Below are 18,776 nucleotides of genomic sequence, written 5' to 3'. Positions count from 1 at the left end.
TATTTCAGAATAAATATCAATAAAAGAGATTTAAAAATAATAATTTGCTTTAATGTTTATTTAATATTTGCTTATAACTAACAAGCCAGAAAAGATTTAAATTTGAGTAAAATTACATCTTTCTAGCAGTAGTCTAGGAGAATGCAATTATAAACAAAGATATATCCCAGGTAAATAAGTTATATATACTTTATGTATATCGAGGACAAAACATTGATATTTTTTATTTGTTTTATACAGAAAAATTTCTATAACAACTGAGAAATATTATTGTCTTGTCCATTATATGTAAAACGTATATAAATTTTTTACTAAATTTTGTTTAAACAAATACCATTTAGAAAACGCTGTTATTATTATTTTTCTCAAAATGAAAAGCTGCAAACGATTAGAAAATTCAGGAAAAACTGTGACTTTCTGACCCTATTCTAAGAGAAAATTGCCATAAACAATAATAAATTGTTTTAAGAAACTTTTGAAACAACTTTTTATTAGTAGTAAGTAATATTTTCCGTATCGCATACAATTTTTACTGAAACAAATAACAAAAAATAAGAATTTGTACCTAAAAATTGAATTTGAATTTTGTATTGTATGGCTAATTGTAAAATTAAACGTTAAGAAACAACTCGATATGTCTATAATATAGCCGATTCGGTCCAAAATTTGCTAAGTCGCCTTTTTTCTTTTCTGCAACACGTGCTAAACTTCATGTGGTTGGCGGACCTATGAATACCGATTTTTTTAATGTATTTATTTAGTTTTTGATTAATACTAATTTGGTGATGTGAGCATGAAAATAAAAAAAAAGGTTAATAATTTAAAAATATAGACAAGGAAATCTGAAAGACCTAGGCTCAAATCCCAGCGGAACTACAGTTTTTTTTTTTCACAATTTTCACAATTCAAAAAAATCAATATTCAAAAAGTATCTTACAGAGGGATTTGCCTATTAAGTACCGTAAGTAAAATATACTCAAAAATACTTATTCGTAGGGTAATGAAAATAACAGAAGCAAAGATTCGGGAAGACCAAAGTGGGCTTATGTCAGGAAGGTCATGCACGGATAAAATATTTAGCTTAAGTTAAATAACAGAAAAAAGTTTGAGAGTAGGAAAAAAAGTTTTCTGTGCATTTGTTGACCTAGAAAAAGCTTTTGACAAGGTAGATAGAAGTAAACTTTGGGAACACCTGAAAGAGTATGAAGTCAATGGATGTCTCCTAAAAGCTATAAAAACAATATATACGGGTAGCAAAGCGAGTGTAAGGGTGAATGGGAAATTGAGTGACTGTTTTGATATTATTCAAGGAGTTAGACAAGGATGCGTTATGTCTTCATGGTTGTTGAGATTATTTATGGACGAGCGTTTAAGAATGGCTCTTTTCGACGAAGAGGGTGTGGATCTCGAAACAGTAAGGGTACATGGATTGGCGTTCGCAGATAATAAGGTTGTTATGGCAGAGTCAATCGAAGACTTACAAAGAATGTTGAATAAACTAGATGCAAGCATGAAGAGCATGGGCCTCAAAATTAACGCAAATAAAACAAAAACTATGGTGTACGAAGGAAGGAGTGAGAAAACTCTATGCAATATTTTATTGAGTGATGAGAGAATTGAACAAGTTGATAAGTTCGTATACCTTGGTAGCTTATTTGCCATGGACGGGAAGATAGATGAGGAATTAGATAGACGTATAAACGAAGGTAAGAAGGTTATTGGTAGAGCAGATCCCCTTATCAGAAGTAAAAATATATCAAAGCAAGCTAAAATGATAATACATGATGCTATATTTGTACCGACTGTACTATATGGTAGCGAGACATGAACTTATCAAGAAAATGATAAGAGTAAAATTAACGCAATTTACATGAGATTTATGCGCATAATATTCGGAAAAACTCTGATGGACAAAGTAAGTAACGAGATAATTCGAAAAGAATGTGGTGCAGAAGAGACGCTAGTAGACACATGGGAAAGAAATCGTTTAAGATGGTTCGGTCATGTTGAGAGAATGCCAAATGAAGGACTAACGAAACAAGTGCATCAAGGTAAAGTAAATGGCAGCGTGCCCAGAGGTCGACCGCGGAAAGAATGGTTAGAATGTGTGAATGAGACCCTAGTTAGAAGGGCCTGCAAGAAAAAATGCATGGACATGAAAGAATCTAGAGAAGTATGCCAGGTCAGGAAAGTATGGCGGCAAATAGTTAATAAAAACAGTGTCAGTAGAGTGAATGACGCCTGGAACAAAAGACCTTGGCCACTGATGGATACAAGTGGAGAACCTTACATAACGACTTTGTGGGGCTCTTCACTTGGGGTGATTACTAGAAAGATTGATCAGCAACCTGGGTCGGAGCAGTGTTGCGGAACGAACGTGTTATTTACATAAATAACACGATAATTCTGGATCAATCTAAAAATTCTCTATCCCTTCCACACATTACTCCTTTCCCCCATCGAGTAAGTCACGCTTACCCCGAAAGGGTAATGGCTTAATGGTGTAATGGTGTAATAGTGTATTGACTCTGGGCCAGTAGGCAAAAAATGAACATCAAAATTAATAAAAATTATTAAGCCATTTTATAAACTAATTCTCATCTTTTATCAGATGAAATTGCAGTCAGTGAGAATTCCCAGGAGTTTGAAAACACATTCGTAACGCCTCTGCCAGCGCCAGAAGAGTCGTTCCCATCGATCGTTAACGAAATCAGTAATCACAGATATGAAGCAGCAGTGCCGATTATCAAAAGCACACCCTTGAATCACAGACCAGATAGTGTTAATGTGGAGAAAGCAGAATTTTCCCCATCTCGATTAGAACACTCTGTATACATTGGAGTAACACCGGACTCCAGTCATTCGGAGGAACTGGCATACGACACCTACAGCAGGATAAGTAATGTGAGTTTAAAGCTGAAATTTACATTGATTTATGTTAATTGTGTTTTAAATATCTAAACTCTCTTCAGGCAGGGTAAATTCAAAACTCTAAAAATTACCTTATTTCATGAAATTTAAATAGTTCAAAAAATAATTAGACTTTGTATACATTACTTTCGGTAATTGTTTACTTTGATAACTTTTCAGAATTTGTAAGTAATTAACTTGAAACTTTTTACAATATCTTCTTTTTTGTTCAAAAATAAAATATCATATAAAATGTTAATTTTTGGAGCTGGAACAAGGAAGATGGAAGTTTTGTGACATTCAAAACCTTTTTCAGCGCAAAAATTACAATAAATCAGCAACTCACAATAGGAAGTATACTTCTTTTTAACAGAACGCGGATATATTTAGTTCTGAACGTGATATTTACAGATTTTTTATTTTTTACTTTTTTGGGGCAAATTTAAAAATTGTTAGATGTCTTTTGAATGATATTCTACTTTTCGACTAGAAAGAAAATTCTCCAAAAGGTTTCAAACCATTCACTCTAAACTTAGGAAAAATCATCAAAGTAAATGTTTACTTTGCCTCTCTTTTTATTATGAGGTGGTGCAATACTTTATTTCTTTAAAGGATTCAAAAAATGTATCAAAAGTTGTATGCACTAACTGTTATGTTTCTAATGTAATTTGAACTTCAAAAATGTTTCCAATATGGTAAGCGCTTGTAGCGTTTTTTTTCTTCACCTACTTTACTAAACGATGTATTATAAATGAAATAACTGCACAGCGGATGTGCAATATTTTATTAGGGCATAATTGGCATTTGATTAAATAATTGATTCGTGTGACCCCCTTATTGAAATACTATTTTAATAAAAAAAAGATAATGTCTTTATCGTAGTTTTAAAAGCAATACCTATTCCATAATATGAAGTACTATTATAAATTTAATTAAAGAATCTGAGAAAAATTTTGAGTGAAATTTCCTCATAGAAACTTTACAGCTCAAATATTAAAAATAGTTGCTGTTTTTGTCAATTCCATAACTATTTTTTCGAAATGACCTTCAAAATTGAATTTTCAAATATTTTCGAGGTTATATTCCTTATCAGTGCCACAGAATACATTAGTATATGTTATGTTAACAGAGTGATGATAGGCGAACGTAATTTTTAAAGATTTTTCATTTTTTGGAATTTTTAGGACCACATATGAAACTTTTTGTGTCTCCACAACGCTTGTAGTATCATTTATCTTCAACTGCTTCAATAAATGATGTATCATACATTAAATAACTGCTCTCCAATGGAGCAGTATTTTATTCAGGTATAACTGAGATATGATTGAATAATTAAGGCATCTGTTCCGTTTATTAAAATAACAGTAAGGATCGAAAGTAATTGATGTATCGAGTAGCTCCAGAATTTTATTATCGTAATCGTAGATGGAAAAATTATGTTCTTATGGACATTAGTCATGTGGACTGTAGACTGAAGGAGAGGTAGGTAATAATGGCATCGAATAACGTCATGTAACTGAGACTTGAGTATAATACATCAGCTTTTCCCGAATCCTGGATTTGCGGTTCACCGAGATTTGCTCTAGCGCTTGTGGAACCGCTCTGGAACATCAGCTTCCGAAATTTCACTAAATTTCAGAGACCGAAGGTCTCAAATACGAGTCACTGCACGATTTATACAAATTGACAGAGGATGATGAGATGCGACGAACTCGAAGTTTGCATATATCTAACGAGGAAATAGAATTCAACTCAATCATAGTCAAACTTAAAACTTATATATAATTTATTTAATTAAATTTTAATTTTAATTTTGGAAATATAGTGAAATTTAATAAATGCAAATACAGGTTGTATAGAATAAATTTTAAATACTTTTAAATGCAAAGTGGAACTGCTCATAATCCAGGAATAAAAAAAGAAACTGAAGTAAATCCGTCGACTCTGCACAATTATTAATTAGGCTGTAGCTTTCAGAAAATACAGTCCCTGAATAAACATCTTCGATGCAAAAACTAGACCGTGTGTAATAAAAAAATAATAATTAACATTAATTGATTCTGTGCATTGAAAAATACAGTTTTTAAATGTTGTATTAGAATTTGAGAAAAAAGTTTTGAACAAGATTCATAAACAAAATTTCAAATTATGACAACTTGGCGGGATTAAATGTATTTATCCGCTTTACTTAAAACTAATATGTATTTTAAAGTCCTCTTCTTTTATCTATATGACTACTTTTTTGAAAGAATGAGTTACACATGGGTAAGGAGGTTATTTTTACAAAAATGTTGATATATGAATAAATAGAATTTTGTGGCACGAGTATAGACATTGAAATTAATCAACTGAATTTTATATGATACATTCTATACAATTATACAAACTGATGGTAATATTATAAATTCTTGAAGCATAGGGCTAGAAAATTGTACTACATACGTGCAGTTCTAATTTTATGTTAACTATCCCAATATAGTTAGCTACACTCCACAGAGGGAGGAATCAGAAATAGACTGCACAGAATCCACTAAAGCCTGCAATTCCTGACCGTTTGTGACGTTTTTTTATTGCTCGGGAACAAGTCCTGTAGGACGACTTTAAGCCCGATTTTTTAATTACTTCTTGTGAAACTTATTATATGAAAAAATAGAACGTTTAAATGTTACATTTTACAAACCTTGTATTTTTTCCTCAGAGAAGAGACTTTAGAGAAGTCGCAATCTACTAGAAATATTGCAGATACAATTCAGGAACATAATTATCTCGTTAAACATTCAAGCTAATTGTTATAAACAATTCATATGAAAAATTATTTTAATAATATGCTCAACCGCAACAAAAAACTTGATCTTGCTCATCGATGGTTAGTAAGAGTAGTATATAAAATGAAAAATAATCATTCGTTTACCATTACATTACAGAACATGAAAAATTAGTTCCAAATTATAATAAATAACTGGAGAATAATATAATTGTTAAATATTTGTACTGCAAATAACAATATTATAAAAGAAATTTAATTTCGTGTTTTCCACAGGAGAAAAATTAATTTCTCTGCTAAATCATATTGCAGTTATCTCAGTGGTAATCATTATTTTACGAAGTGTCTCATCTTAAAATTCGGGATGACTGGTCCATCGCCTTTTCCAACACCCCTAATTTTCCGAGACAACTAGATGCAGCCATTATTTTAAGGCATTTTCATAGAGGTAATTTTTATTTCTCTATGAGGAAAATTGATTCTTTCAAAGAATCTCATTGGATTAGGTGACGTGTATCCTAAAAGTTTATGAATTCGCCTAAATTCTTTGGCACAGAGAATTATTATGCCTTCTTCTAAATTAATTCTTCCATTGGTGCTGGTCGAGAATGCTGGTTAATAATGTAAAAAACGCATTTCTGCTTCGCAGTATTCTTGCATTACAAGTATGTTACAATTTCCTATAACTTATTTAAATTTATCAATATTTTAAAGCTGTTCACTGCAGATTGCTGCTGCAAATGACGGTCTATTTAAAATATGGTTAATGACCAAAACAATTGCGACTTGGTGCTACACTTTCGTTATGAAGTATAATCATTGAGAGCACTGGAAAATGATTTAGCAGAAAAAATAATGTTTTTTCCGATGTAAAATGCTAAATTTTTTAATTTTTCATAGTATTTTTATTCGCAATGCAAATATTTAACATTCACATTTTTCCACAGCTATTTATTATAATTTGGAATTAATTTTTTGAAGAAAAAAAATAATACAAAAGGATACAATTTGTTTATTATAATATTTTTAATAATGTTAATGGTTACCAAATGGTTATTTTTCATTCTATATACTATTCCTACGAAATATTAATACAATTTAGATAAAGATTAAGTTTTCTGTTGCGGTTGAGTACCCTACGAAAGTAATTTTTGTATCAATTGTTTATAATAATTGGCTCAAATCGGGAACTAAATATTTCGGTTTCGGAAGTTCATTTGCAGTAAAACAAATTTTGACGTGATATTTGTTTAAATATTGAATTTCATAAAGTGAGAGCAAAAAATTAAACCTAAAGTCTTTTTGCAGAATTTAATCCTAAGCATTTAAAAAAACATCAAAGTCGTTCATGAAATGTAGATTGTAGTGGATTATGAATAGTAGATTCCCAATTACTTAAATTGTGCACCCGTGATCAAAGTTGAAAAATTATATTTTTTTACGATTAAGTATAGAAAGAAAATTTTAAAGCACTGAAGATATTATAAAATCTTGATGAGCATCACTAGAGAATATTACCACAAAACTAAGTTAAAATCTTACTTTAACCCGATAACGCCGAGAATGTCTCTTTGGGTACACCACTCTTTCTGCAATTATAACTCATGCAATTCAAGGCTTAATAAATTGAGAGACACACAGTTTTAAAGCTTAATATCTCTTCTTTCCGATAGTGTGCATGAAAATGTAATGAAATGTTGTTAATTATAACAAATATCGAATAAACAAACAAAAAACACAATTTTTTCTAAATTTTTGTTATAAAATCAAGTTTTCCGAATGGTTTCCAGTGTGTAATCTACTTGGAACCTCAGAAAGCGATGGAATAAATGCCTAAGCTTCCAGAATACATGGTTCCGAGATCAATTTTTTATCGAGAGTACTCGATTTTATAAAAAAAAAATTATAAAAAATCGTGTTTTTTTTTGTTTAAACGATATTTTTACATAATTAACAACATTTTATCACATTTTCGTACCCACCATCGGAAAGAAGAGATATTAATCTTCAAAAATATGTGTCTCTCAATTTTTTATACCTTGAATTGCATGAGTTATAATTGCAGAAAGAGTGTTGTACCCAAAGGGGCATTCTCAGCGTTAACGGGTTGGTCCAGAAGAGTTCGTTGTAGCCGTGCGAAAAGAAAATAGATTTTTTTTTAAATAAAGAAAAACACAAAAATTTATTTAGCAAATAAGGTTAGCATATTCGGTACCATAGAACTTGCAATACCCGTGAAAAAATTAAAGAGCAATTATTTTCAGTTTTAAAGGCCTTACAATTTTTTAAATAATGAAGTTAGCGTAAGCCCTAAAAAAATAGCACTAGAAAAATTCTCGTGCATATCAGTTAAAAGTTTATATTAATCGAATTGATAGGTTTGGTTGTGGCTTTTGACAAAGATGAAGTTTCTTACTTTTTCAGTTCTCCAATCTAAAATTTTTATGTTTGAACTTTATCAAACTCAATTTTCACAAAATAATTTTTTTTTCATTATTGCACTTACCTACTGCAAATCTTTATTGTATTGCAATATCCAGGAAAAAAAATATACAAACGCAATTTTAAACAATCTCAAGTAACTTAAAAAAATCAATCAAATATGTTCTCACTTACCTTTTAAATAGTGGAAAAAATTACATATATATCCTAAAAACTTGCGTTACCCAGGTAATTAACATAAATAATAGGTAATTTTTTCAAAATCTTTTTAAGGACAAAGAGAATTTTACACCTGTACTGTATTTCTTGATCGAATATGAATCCATAATCATTTGTAAATTTAAAACTCTATAAGGTAACTTCAGCTTGAAAATCTATAAGCACCTATACCGATTTCTTAAATGGGCGAAATTTTTTTAAAAACTTATAGTTGAGGCCCTTGAATTTTTCAGACATGCAATTATTGAAACAATTACTCATATTCTCGCGACGCATTGTTTTAAATCCTTAAAAGGCAAACTCTTACTGAAAAAATAGAAACTTCAAAAGAGGGCTTTACATGTTCATTATGCAAAAGTGGACTTGTCATGCGGAGTTAAAATGATGGATGAGTCAAGTTTAATAATAAACGGTAGCTACAGGGATAAAAAGAAATTTCTCTGTCTTCATTTCTCAGGTATACGTTTTTTGTGAAAATATTCAAGAACCTTGACAGTTACGTGCATATTTCATCTTGACATTTATAGCTGCGCATCTTGCACACAAAAACTCCTAATCATCAATTTGATTTCAGTCACGATACGCCGGAAAATATACTTATGGTTACCGAGTAACTGACCATGAAACCGGAAATGACTTTGGGCATGAGGAACATCGGCACGGTGATATTACTAAAGGACGATACCACGTGTTGCTTCCGGATGGAAGAATACAGAATGTCAACTACCATGTTGACCACGATGGATATCACGCGAAAGTATCGTATCACTAGAATAATTTATATTAAGTAATTATATTGCCATCACAAACCAACATTTTCCTCAAATTAATATCTGTAAATTAAGCTCAATTAATAACGTTGAATTTCAGGCGGTTGTCCTGCCAAAGATCACGAACTTGCAAAAAATAGATTTTACATGATTTTAAGAATAATTATAATATTGCTGATGCCATTTTAAATAAAAAGGATTGTTTCCCATAACGAAATTTTGAAAAAAAGGAAAATATTTTATTTTAAGAATGTTTTTGGCAATTAAATTTTTTTACTATCACTCCTTGCGAGATTTTATAACAGTGTCGAATTTTAATGAATGATGTTTTTTTCTCGCGGAAACAATTAGCAGGTTCTTTCTGCAGCATGCTACACCTTTTCTCGAGCTACTTTGTTCGTACATCTCTCTCCACACAGGTTTAATTCTTCGGACTGTTGTTGATGATAAAAGCAAACAGATCGTATACAGTTTTAACACTGCTGTGAATTGGGCGTTTTCCACTTTTTAAATATGAGGTGAATATGCGGACCAGATGCTGATGTGGAGAAGTAAACTTATTAGATCAGAAGTTCTTGATACCATCTGGTCCTGCAGTCGAAAAGTTCTTCGTAACCCTAAGTGCTTTTTCACCTCTTTTGCAGTGATTGGTACTAGTACATGACATTATTAGTATCTTCTTTAATCTCCAGTATTTCTGGATCTAATATACCTCTCTCAAGAAACTATTTACCTCTTTGGGCTTGGGTGGACTTTAAACAGAAACAGGGTGATCGCTGAAGAGGCGCGATGGTTCAACGAGAAACTGTTGATTCAACCTGATCCATTCCTCTTCTGCATTTGCTTCCATGTGTCCGTTAACACCCGTATTTTGTGAAAAACATTCTGCTTGATTTTCAGCAGCTTTGAATTGTTCGGTGTCCGATTGTAGATTTTTAAATGCTTGGACGCACTTTCGAACTCTTTCCAAGATCGGTCTACCAGATCTTATTTAGTTAATCACACATTAAATACGGGATGCATTCTGTCTTGTCCATTCATTCTTCTTGTGCAGATGATGCAAGTGTTTTTGGCCTTCTGACTCATCGTCGGTTCTAGCCTTCGATTTGAACTAGCCAAAGCTCTTGTAGCACCATAAACTGAACAATTGATGGTGCAGAGGTCAGTATCCTCCGAGATACGCTCACGAAGGGAGGTATCTATTTCAGAAAAATCTTGGGGCTTAGGAGGAATCTGCATTCATTGTGGAAGCGCTTCGCGTACATATAGCCTTGAGTTTATTCGTCCACTCATTGTAGGCGTTTCTCCAGTTCGTCGTCGTTTTTCCATATAAATTATTTTCAGCACCCCAAATTCTAGGGTGTTCGTCACTGTTTGCGGACCCATTGACGGGTACTCTTCGCGTCCGATTGTTTTGAACCGCATATAAAACTTTTTGGTGGTGCCATTAAGCTTTCGGCTCGTTTGTTATTCCTCATATTAGGTTTTACTCCTTTGGTACCATCCCTTAACAATTGTCCGCAATTGCTTAATAATAATTGTAACTATATTCAGCAGAAACTCTTGGTACAGGGACCCTCTATCTACAACCCGCGGAGGTATTTCATAGCTTTATGATAGGCCTTTCGGTTCGATTACAAAGGAATCAAAACTGAAATTCAAATATTTTCTATAAACATCAAACCTTCTGCTTATATATGCAAGACGCACTATTAGGTTTATTTAGGCTAAGTCATTTTTGAGGATGTGATAATTTGGTTTTCCTGAAAATTAACATTTTTTCCTTTTGTTCTAAAAAAAGCAAGATATCACAAAAGAGAAATATGATTTTTTTGAGAAACTTTCTATATATGCTAATTATTATCGTAATTTTGTTGTTTAATATTTCGTTATATCCGAATAAAATGCGAAAATTCGATTTTATCAAAGAAATTCTCTTGTCCACGAGGAAGTTGAGCTTAAATAAAACCCATAGAATATCTTTCCTATAAAAGGCCAAATTAAAAAAAAATTAGCAAAAAGTATATGTGTCGTTTTCCTGTAAAAATCAAATTTTTATATTTGTAAAGAATTCCACACTGTTGTGTTAATTTAAAACTTTAAAAGTTTTTCCGACTAATTTTTGAAGAAGATGGGTAAAGTGTAGAATCTGCCTGTTTTTATCGAAATAACTACATTCGATTATTAATTACCTTCTTATTTTTAAAATTACAAACAATTAAAATGTAGAGAATTTTTTTCTGAAAAATATGCCATGAATAATTTTAATTAAACCATTTTTTAAATTGTTTTGAAGCAACAGCAAAAAGAATTATAGTTAAAAAATGAATAAAAATATTTATGAAATTATTATATGAAATTATCATTGAAAATAATTATTATTCGCAAGTTTGAAACTATTTTTATAATGAATAATGTTCCTTATTGCATTAGGAATAACTCATATATTAATATTATTCATAAAATCATAGATAACTTTTTTCCCCGAAGCACTGATTTTTGGTATGCCAACTACTTTAATCAAAGTAGCGCTATGATTGCGAAAAGAGACATAATAATGGTTTTGTATCAAGATATCTCAAACAGGATTGGATAAAGTATCTATAGTATGTAGAATATTAAAAGTACAATCTCAAACAGCATAAATAGTATATTGTGCTACAGGTGCGGGAAGTAGGCAGTTCTACACGAATGTAAAGTTATCTGTACGAGCCAGAGACGAGTTGAAGGGGAGCCGGAAACGAGCCGAAGATGAGCCGATGGCAAGTACCGTAAACTTCACAAGAGTTTCAACGGCCTCTTTTAAGCTACTGTAGCACACGATATTTTTTTCAAGAAACGTGAGAAATTTTCGATTTGAGAAACAATAAAAACGAATTTTTTTGGAAAATTAGGGTAATTTTTGTAAATTTATAGTAAAATTACAAAAACTATCTAAAAATTCCGGAATTTTTTGGTAAATTTGTAAATTATCGAAAATTTATAGAAATTTAGTGTATCCGAAGCTTTTTGAAAGAAATTAAAATATTTCTGAAAATTTATGGATAATTTTCTAAATTTCAGAAATTTCTTAAAATTTATGAAAAATTGTCTAAATTTACAAAATTTTCAGAATTTTATGAAAAATTGGCAAATTACCGACAATTTCAGATATCTAAAAGTTCCAAAAGTTTTAGGAAATTTTCGGTAATTTATCAGTAATTTATCAGTTATTTATTGTAATTTATCACTTCGAGTATGTCCAATAACTATTCACTACTCACAATCAGTCTCTCAAGCGTCAAATCATAATGAACTGAAGATATGATTCCGACAGTCCTGGAAAGTAATTCTGACTCGAAATGCGCAGGCGCAACAGCCAGAAATGTGATCTTACTCAACGAGCGCAAGCGCAGCAGCTAGAGAAGTCTTTTTATAACTGCTTTTTTTATGGTTTCGGAATTGGTCACTTCCCGCGCGCAATACATGCCTCGAAAATCGAACTTTTCAGGCGTGTGTTAGAAAAAAAAATTATTTGCCTCACACATTTTTTAAGCATATACCACGTCGAGTGTGAATGTATAAATATATCATCATTTTTTTAGCTTCAAATTTGAAAATTGCCGAATTCCTTATAGTTTAAATTTACAGGTAAATATGGAATTTTAGAAATTTTTAAATAATGAAACTTGAATCCTTTGCTTATGATTCTTCAGTTTACATCATTGCAATGTTACAAAAGTTGTATGACAACAGTGACTTTTAAATAACTAAAACCAAATAAAAATTTCTGCGAAATTTTAATAGAGCATAAACATTGGATTTGGACAAGTGTATACAATACCCCTATTTTTTGTACATTTAAGAACTTTAAAAAAATTACCTAATTTTTGTTTGTACTTTTGTTTCTATGTGCTTGTAAAAATAAGAATATTAAATTAATAAAATGTAATACTAATTTTTTAACAGATTATAAATATTAATATGACACAAAAGAAACATTTGCTTGCATCAGGTTATTGTCCAATTATTAAATAACATTTTTAAAAAATATTAGATGGTCAACTTCTTAAGTGGACACTTGATGATTGACCCAAAATTTAGTAAAATCCATACTCATTTTTGTGATAATCTATTTTACTGGATACCTATTTCGTAATTCTAATTGGTTGATTATTTCAATATCTTCAACATAAGTTCAACAAAAACCTCACCTAAGAAGACTATTTCATTTGACTCATCCTCAAAAAAATTATTTGTGCTAAAATTGTAAACGCAGTTTTTGAATTTATAATTTATGTTTAGAGCAAAAAAAGTACGCACACAATTTATAAGATATTTTGCAAAAAAAAATTTTTTAATCCCAAATAACAGGTTTCATAGACCAAATTTTAAATCACAAAGCAGAAGTAAAAGATATTAGCAAACCAAAAAATTCTAGAAGTGCTTAACTTGTGCCCAAGGTAACTTTTTCCGCACTATTAAAATAACGCCTTTGACTGTTTTCCTAGTTGTTTTGATGTAGAAAATTTGAAAATTCAAAAACAATTAGAAATTTATTTATTCCTAAATATTAGAAGTTTTGCATTATTCAATTTTAATCGTCAGTATTTTTTGCAATTTTATAAGTTTAAATTTGTAATGAATTTTGAGAGAACCTATTTTTCACAATTTTGAAAAACTATAAGAAAAAAAGTAAACTCGTATTTGGGGTATTTAACATTTAAAAATTGAGATTATATACTAAAACCAAATTGATGGGGCGAATGATTGTTTTTAATAAGTCTTTCATATTATTAGATGCATTGAAACACCACTGCTGTAAGATTCTGTATCGAATTTTCTAACTTACTTTTCTTCCACTATTCTACACGCAAAATACTGTGTTCTATGTATACTTCGTTTGTAAAACTGTTAATTTTGATTTGTATCTGTTATTACTTTATTGTTAGTTATTTATTTGTTGTTACTTCTCCGTTGAAGATAATTATTTTAGGCACCTATGTAATCTAATTTAATTTGCGATTTCAAACAAAAGACAAAGATACTTTTCAAATGTTTCTCTCGGAACCACCTTACTGTGCATTATCTACAATTAAGTAGTACAATTAATTAGTTTACAGTTACTCAATAATAATTAAGTTAAATTCCCTGTAATTGATATAAGTGCATTCCTTCGTCATTTTATAGCCGTTTTTTCACCAACATCTAGTGGATTCTGTTCTACAATTGTGATTTAAGAATCAAGTTTTAATCTAGATGCTTTCTAAAATAAACTAAAATAAACATATGGTATAATTTAAAAATATTTAAAATAGTTAACTTAAAACAATAATTGTAATTAGTTCTAAAATAATCAATTAATATTGCAATCGAATTAAGTCAAAAGCTTCTTCATCTACTTTTCATTCGTTTGAAACTTAGCTTATTCTCGTAATATAAAGTATTTCACTTCCAACAAGAAGCTCAGAAAAAGACTTGAATATCTTTTATGCTACGATTGGTATGAAAGTAATACTATGCGTGACCATCTCAACCAGATATGTTGCTCGCTATGCACAGAAAGAAACAAAAGATTCAATTTTGTGTCCAACCATTTTCTTATAAATTCATTTTGAACTTGAGTTATGTTTGCTCTCTTGATCAATTTAAAAATTAAAAAATAAGTTAATTGCTTTTAATATTCATAATGTTCAATATGTGCCAACAAGCAGTAAATGCACTTATGCGAAGCGCGGATTTTGGTCTCTGGATTTTTTCTCAACATTCAAAATATTAACAATAATTAACAATTTTTATTGAAATTGCTTGAAATTAAATATATATATATATATATTGAATGATTATTTATTGAAAACGTTCCGAATGAAAAAAATATTGAATTAGGTAAAATTCTTCAAAAGGGACAATATTTCAAATAGAATGTAAAGGAATTGAACTTCTATAATTTTTAAATGAAAGCTAGATAACTAGATCATTTTAAAACCAAAGCAATCTAAATTGAATTATTTCTGATTTAAAGATTAAAAAATTTTTAAGTTTTTAATTTAAGTCATTTTTCAGTCGAAGCCATCAAAAGTTGACATTTTGAAATTTAAAAATAAATTGAATATGTCTAATAACCAAGAATTGTAATTTTAAAACATTTTTATAGGCAAATTCTTCAAAATTTTAAATTATTTTATGTAAATTGTATTTTCTTTGAATATCAACAATTTTCAAGATTTAAGATGTTAAACATAAAATTACGAACTAAAAAAAGAAGAATACATAACAAGATCCGTAAGATTCAAATTTTTGAAAAAGCACAGCTTGAAGCATTTTAATTTGATTTTTTTTTAATATCGTTTTGAAATTTTCGATACTTTGGAAAATTTAAAAATAAAAAATTATTTAATTTTAGATATTTATGTTCTAAAATCTTCTCATTTCTGAAGCTTGAATCTAAAAAAAAGATTTGTTTAATTTTTCATTGTTTTTAATTCATTTTTGATGCATTTAATTCAAAATTGTTTAGTTACAAATAATTAAAAACGAAATATTGTGCAACTATCAATTGTACCAATTTTATATTCTACGATTTCAAAGAATTTAATCAAATATAAAACACACTGTCAATTCTTTCTATATGAAACTTTGCAAGAGTTAATACCAAATATGTCCTGATATTTTGATTATTTCAATTTGAAACTATTTTCAACTGCTGTAGTAAAACGAAGTTTTTTAAATATTGTTAATAAAGGATTATAAATCGTTAAAAATCAGAGTACGCGCTTGAGTATTACTAATTGCTTATTTTTACAAATAAATAATTGAATGATGATTTTTTAACCAAATGGTACTTAAAAGAAACCTATTCTTTCTTATTTTAGTAAAGAGACGAGAAAATACCTTTAGTTCAAAAAAAGTCCAATTTATTTTTGCCCATTATTTTAGACCTCTTTGCTTTCGAAGAAACAGATTGTAAGTTCCAAAGCCTGAAAAGTTGAATTTGTTTGCAATTGCTTTTTTAAAAAAAATTATTGTTATGAATTAAAATTATTTAAACAGTGAAGATAATAAATATGAATAATGAGTATTATATCATATTGTATCAAGTTGTATTCGAAGTGATTAGACAAATTTTTTTGCTTAAAAAAGTGATTTCTGTCCAAAAAAATAACTTTATAAATCAAAGCATTCTCAAACTAGGATCTGGTAAGTAAGTCGCTAAAGTTATTAATTATCAATTTGTGGATTATTATTTTCGAAATATAAATATTGTAAGCTGAATTTAAAAACGTGAAAATTAAAGGCAACAACTTACTTATTTAGACAGGTTCATAAGATAACAACATATTATATATAACTATGCTTTAATCTTGTTTCATTATATTTTGAGGCCGTTTCTTTGTTCAAAATGAAACTCATTTTTTTCTATGTATTGTTGAATTCTATTCTGAATTTTTTGCGGCTTCCTGAGTGAATCTTGCAACCATCCTTTATTTCTATGAACGTGCACGCATTATTCGGAACGATTTGATCTGCTCTGCCTCGAGTCTTCACTTTTAGCGTTTCACATTAAATTATGAATAGCCCTGGCGCGCTTAACAAAGAAATACTTATATCTTACGTAATCTCAACCGTGAGAAGATCATTCTGTATCTCGGTCACGAAGTGTGGAACAATGTTTCAGCACATCGCCTTCGCTTGTATAATTCTATATTTAGGCTGACCTAATATTATTACGCACTGCGGAAGACATCGATATTCGAATCAGTTGTTTACCTAATTTTGTACCTACGTCGAATTAACTGAAAGGCAGAAGATTCCGTGATATTCTTATGCCAGTATATACTTGATGTACCTTTTATAACATGATTTTTTGTTACTTGGACTTTGTGCTCTTAAGGACTATTGTTAAAAAGTTGGGATTTTCAGTCCTGATTGTTTACCAACATTTTATTGATTAATAAACAGAATGTTTAATTCTCGAATGGGGTACGTTTTTAAAGTAATTTTTTTGTCACGCGAAAATTTTTAATAATTTTATTTTCAAATGTCACATTTATTAGGAGTCGCATTTGCGACACGTCACATTTGCAGCGAGTCACATTGCGGTAAATCATATTGCAGTGAGTAAGAGGCTAAAATTATTTCTGCGACATTTTTTTGTTTTACTCCAAATAAGGCATTTTTCATTTATTAAGTAATCGAAAAAAAGCTTGATTTTTTCTGTTGAAAAACATCCAAAAAATCAGTGATTTTATTACTTGATTAAGATGATTTTTCTGTAATATTTTTCATCTTGAAATAAAATTATACCACCACTAGTGAAAACCTGAAAACTCGGTTTGATTCTGAAAAGAGTGTACCGGGCAGACAAAAATACCATTCTTTTGTAAACTCTTCCGAATCGACTAAGATTTTGAAGAAGTAATCGCCGTCTCCACAGTATGATATTTTCCTGAAGAGAAATATTGCAAAGAAAAGAGCCAAATGAAGTTGTATGTGTGTATCATACGACTGGTTGATTACACAGTAAACCCTGGAATATACAACTATTGCATATCATTCTAAATATCAACTTGAGATCAAGATCATACAGTTTTTCGGATCCATAATTAATTTTTCCAAAACTTCATTCAAATCTGTCGCGTATGAGTTGATTTGGCTGGGGGCTTACATGAAATCATAGATTGATAATGAGTGACATAATATCTCTAAAACGAGGCATATTTTAGAAAATTTGTAGTTTTAGGGTGAAAAGAGAATTATAATTTTCCTATATGGAAAATGAGGATTTAAAATATTCCTAGAACAAACAAAAAACGTTCAATTTTCAATCAAATGCATGAATATTCTACAAATAGTTATATATTCAACTAATATGTTTGTGTGTGGGTGTGTCAATTTTTAACCAAAAATAAATTACTTCAATTATTTTTAGGAAAAACTTGATTTTAGAGTAAGAAAAATGTTTAACAAAATATGAAGTCAAGATTAATTTTTTTGAACTAATGGTCCTTTTTTTTGTTTCTACCCGACAAACCAAATTCAAAACCGACTTAATTGCCTGATTGGTAAATTAACTAATAATAATTTTATTAATACTGACATTTCTTGTAATCTCTAAAGTTATGATATTATAGCTCAAACATTTTATGGCTTACCGAAAGTTCATAAAATTAATGTTCCTGTAAGACCTGTCACTTCCTTTTATGGATCTCCAATTAATAATCCATCATAATTTGTTAGCGCCCTAATTAAAATGATTACCTATAAAACTGAAACTTTCATAAAAAGTAGTTAAGATCTAATAAATGATATTAAGAAGATTCATATTCCGAATGACAGCAGGGTAGTCCCCTTGGACGTTTGATCATTATTTAGGAAAATTTCTACAGATCTAGTTCTAAAAAATACGAGCCTCAATTGACATAATATACGAGATCTCACTACTTAATTGGAATAACCATTTCTCGAGTTAGGCGAATTTAGCGTATAGATAAATCTTATGATGTTTTCCAAAATCAATATGATAAACAAGTATTCGGTACGCCAATGTATTCGAATCTTTCTGGCGCCATTTCAGATCTAGTTATGAAAAAGCAGGGTAATGAAAATAACAGAAACAAAGATTTGGGAAGTCCAAAGTGGGTTTATGCCAGGAAGGTCATGTACGGATCAAATATTTAGCTTACGGCAAATAA

At 30.0% G+C, this 18,776-nt stretch overlaps 1 protein-coding gene across 1 annotated transcript in view; it reads left to right on the top strand.

Annotated features, from left to right (window-relative positions):
• The window catches only part of LOC117171568, a 72,891-nt gene extending 63,721 nt beyond the window's left edge, over window positions 1-9,170 (top strand). Inside the window, exons 3-4 of the mRNA XM_033359003.1 lie at window positions 2,612-2,904; window positions 8,910-9,170. Of these exons, the coding sequence (XP_033214894.1) occupies window positions 2,612-2,904; window positions 8,910-9,107 (491 nt within the window). The 3' untranslated portion in view covers window positions 9,108-9,170. The remainder of the gene's footprint in view (window positions 1-2,611; window positions 2,905-8,909) is intronic.
• Window positions 9,171-18,776: the final 9,606 nt, after the last annotated feature.

The sequence above is a fragment of the Belonocnema kinseyi genome, chromosome 4 (genome assembly GCF_010883055.1).
Source record: "Belonocnema kinseyi isolate 2016_QV_RU_SX_M_011 chromosome 4, B_treatae_v1, whole genome shotgun sequence".
Classification (NCBI taxonomy): Eukaryota; Metazoa; Arthropoda; class Insecta; order Hymenoptera; family Cynipidae; genus Belonocnema; species Belonocnema kinseyi.
This window is presented reverse-complemented; position numbering and strand designations above follow the sequence as displayed.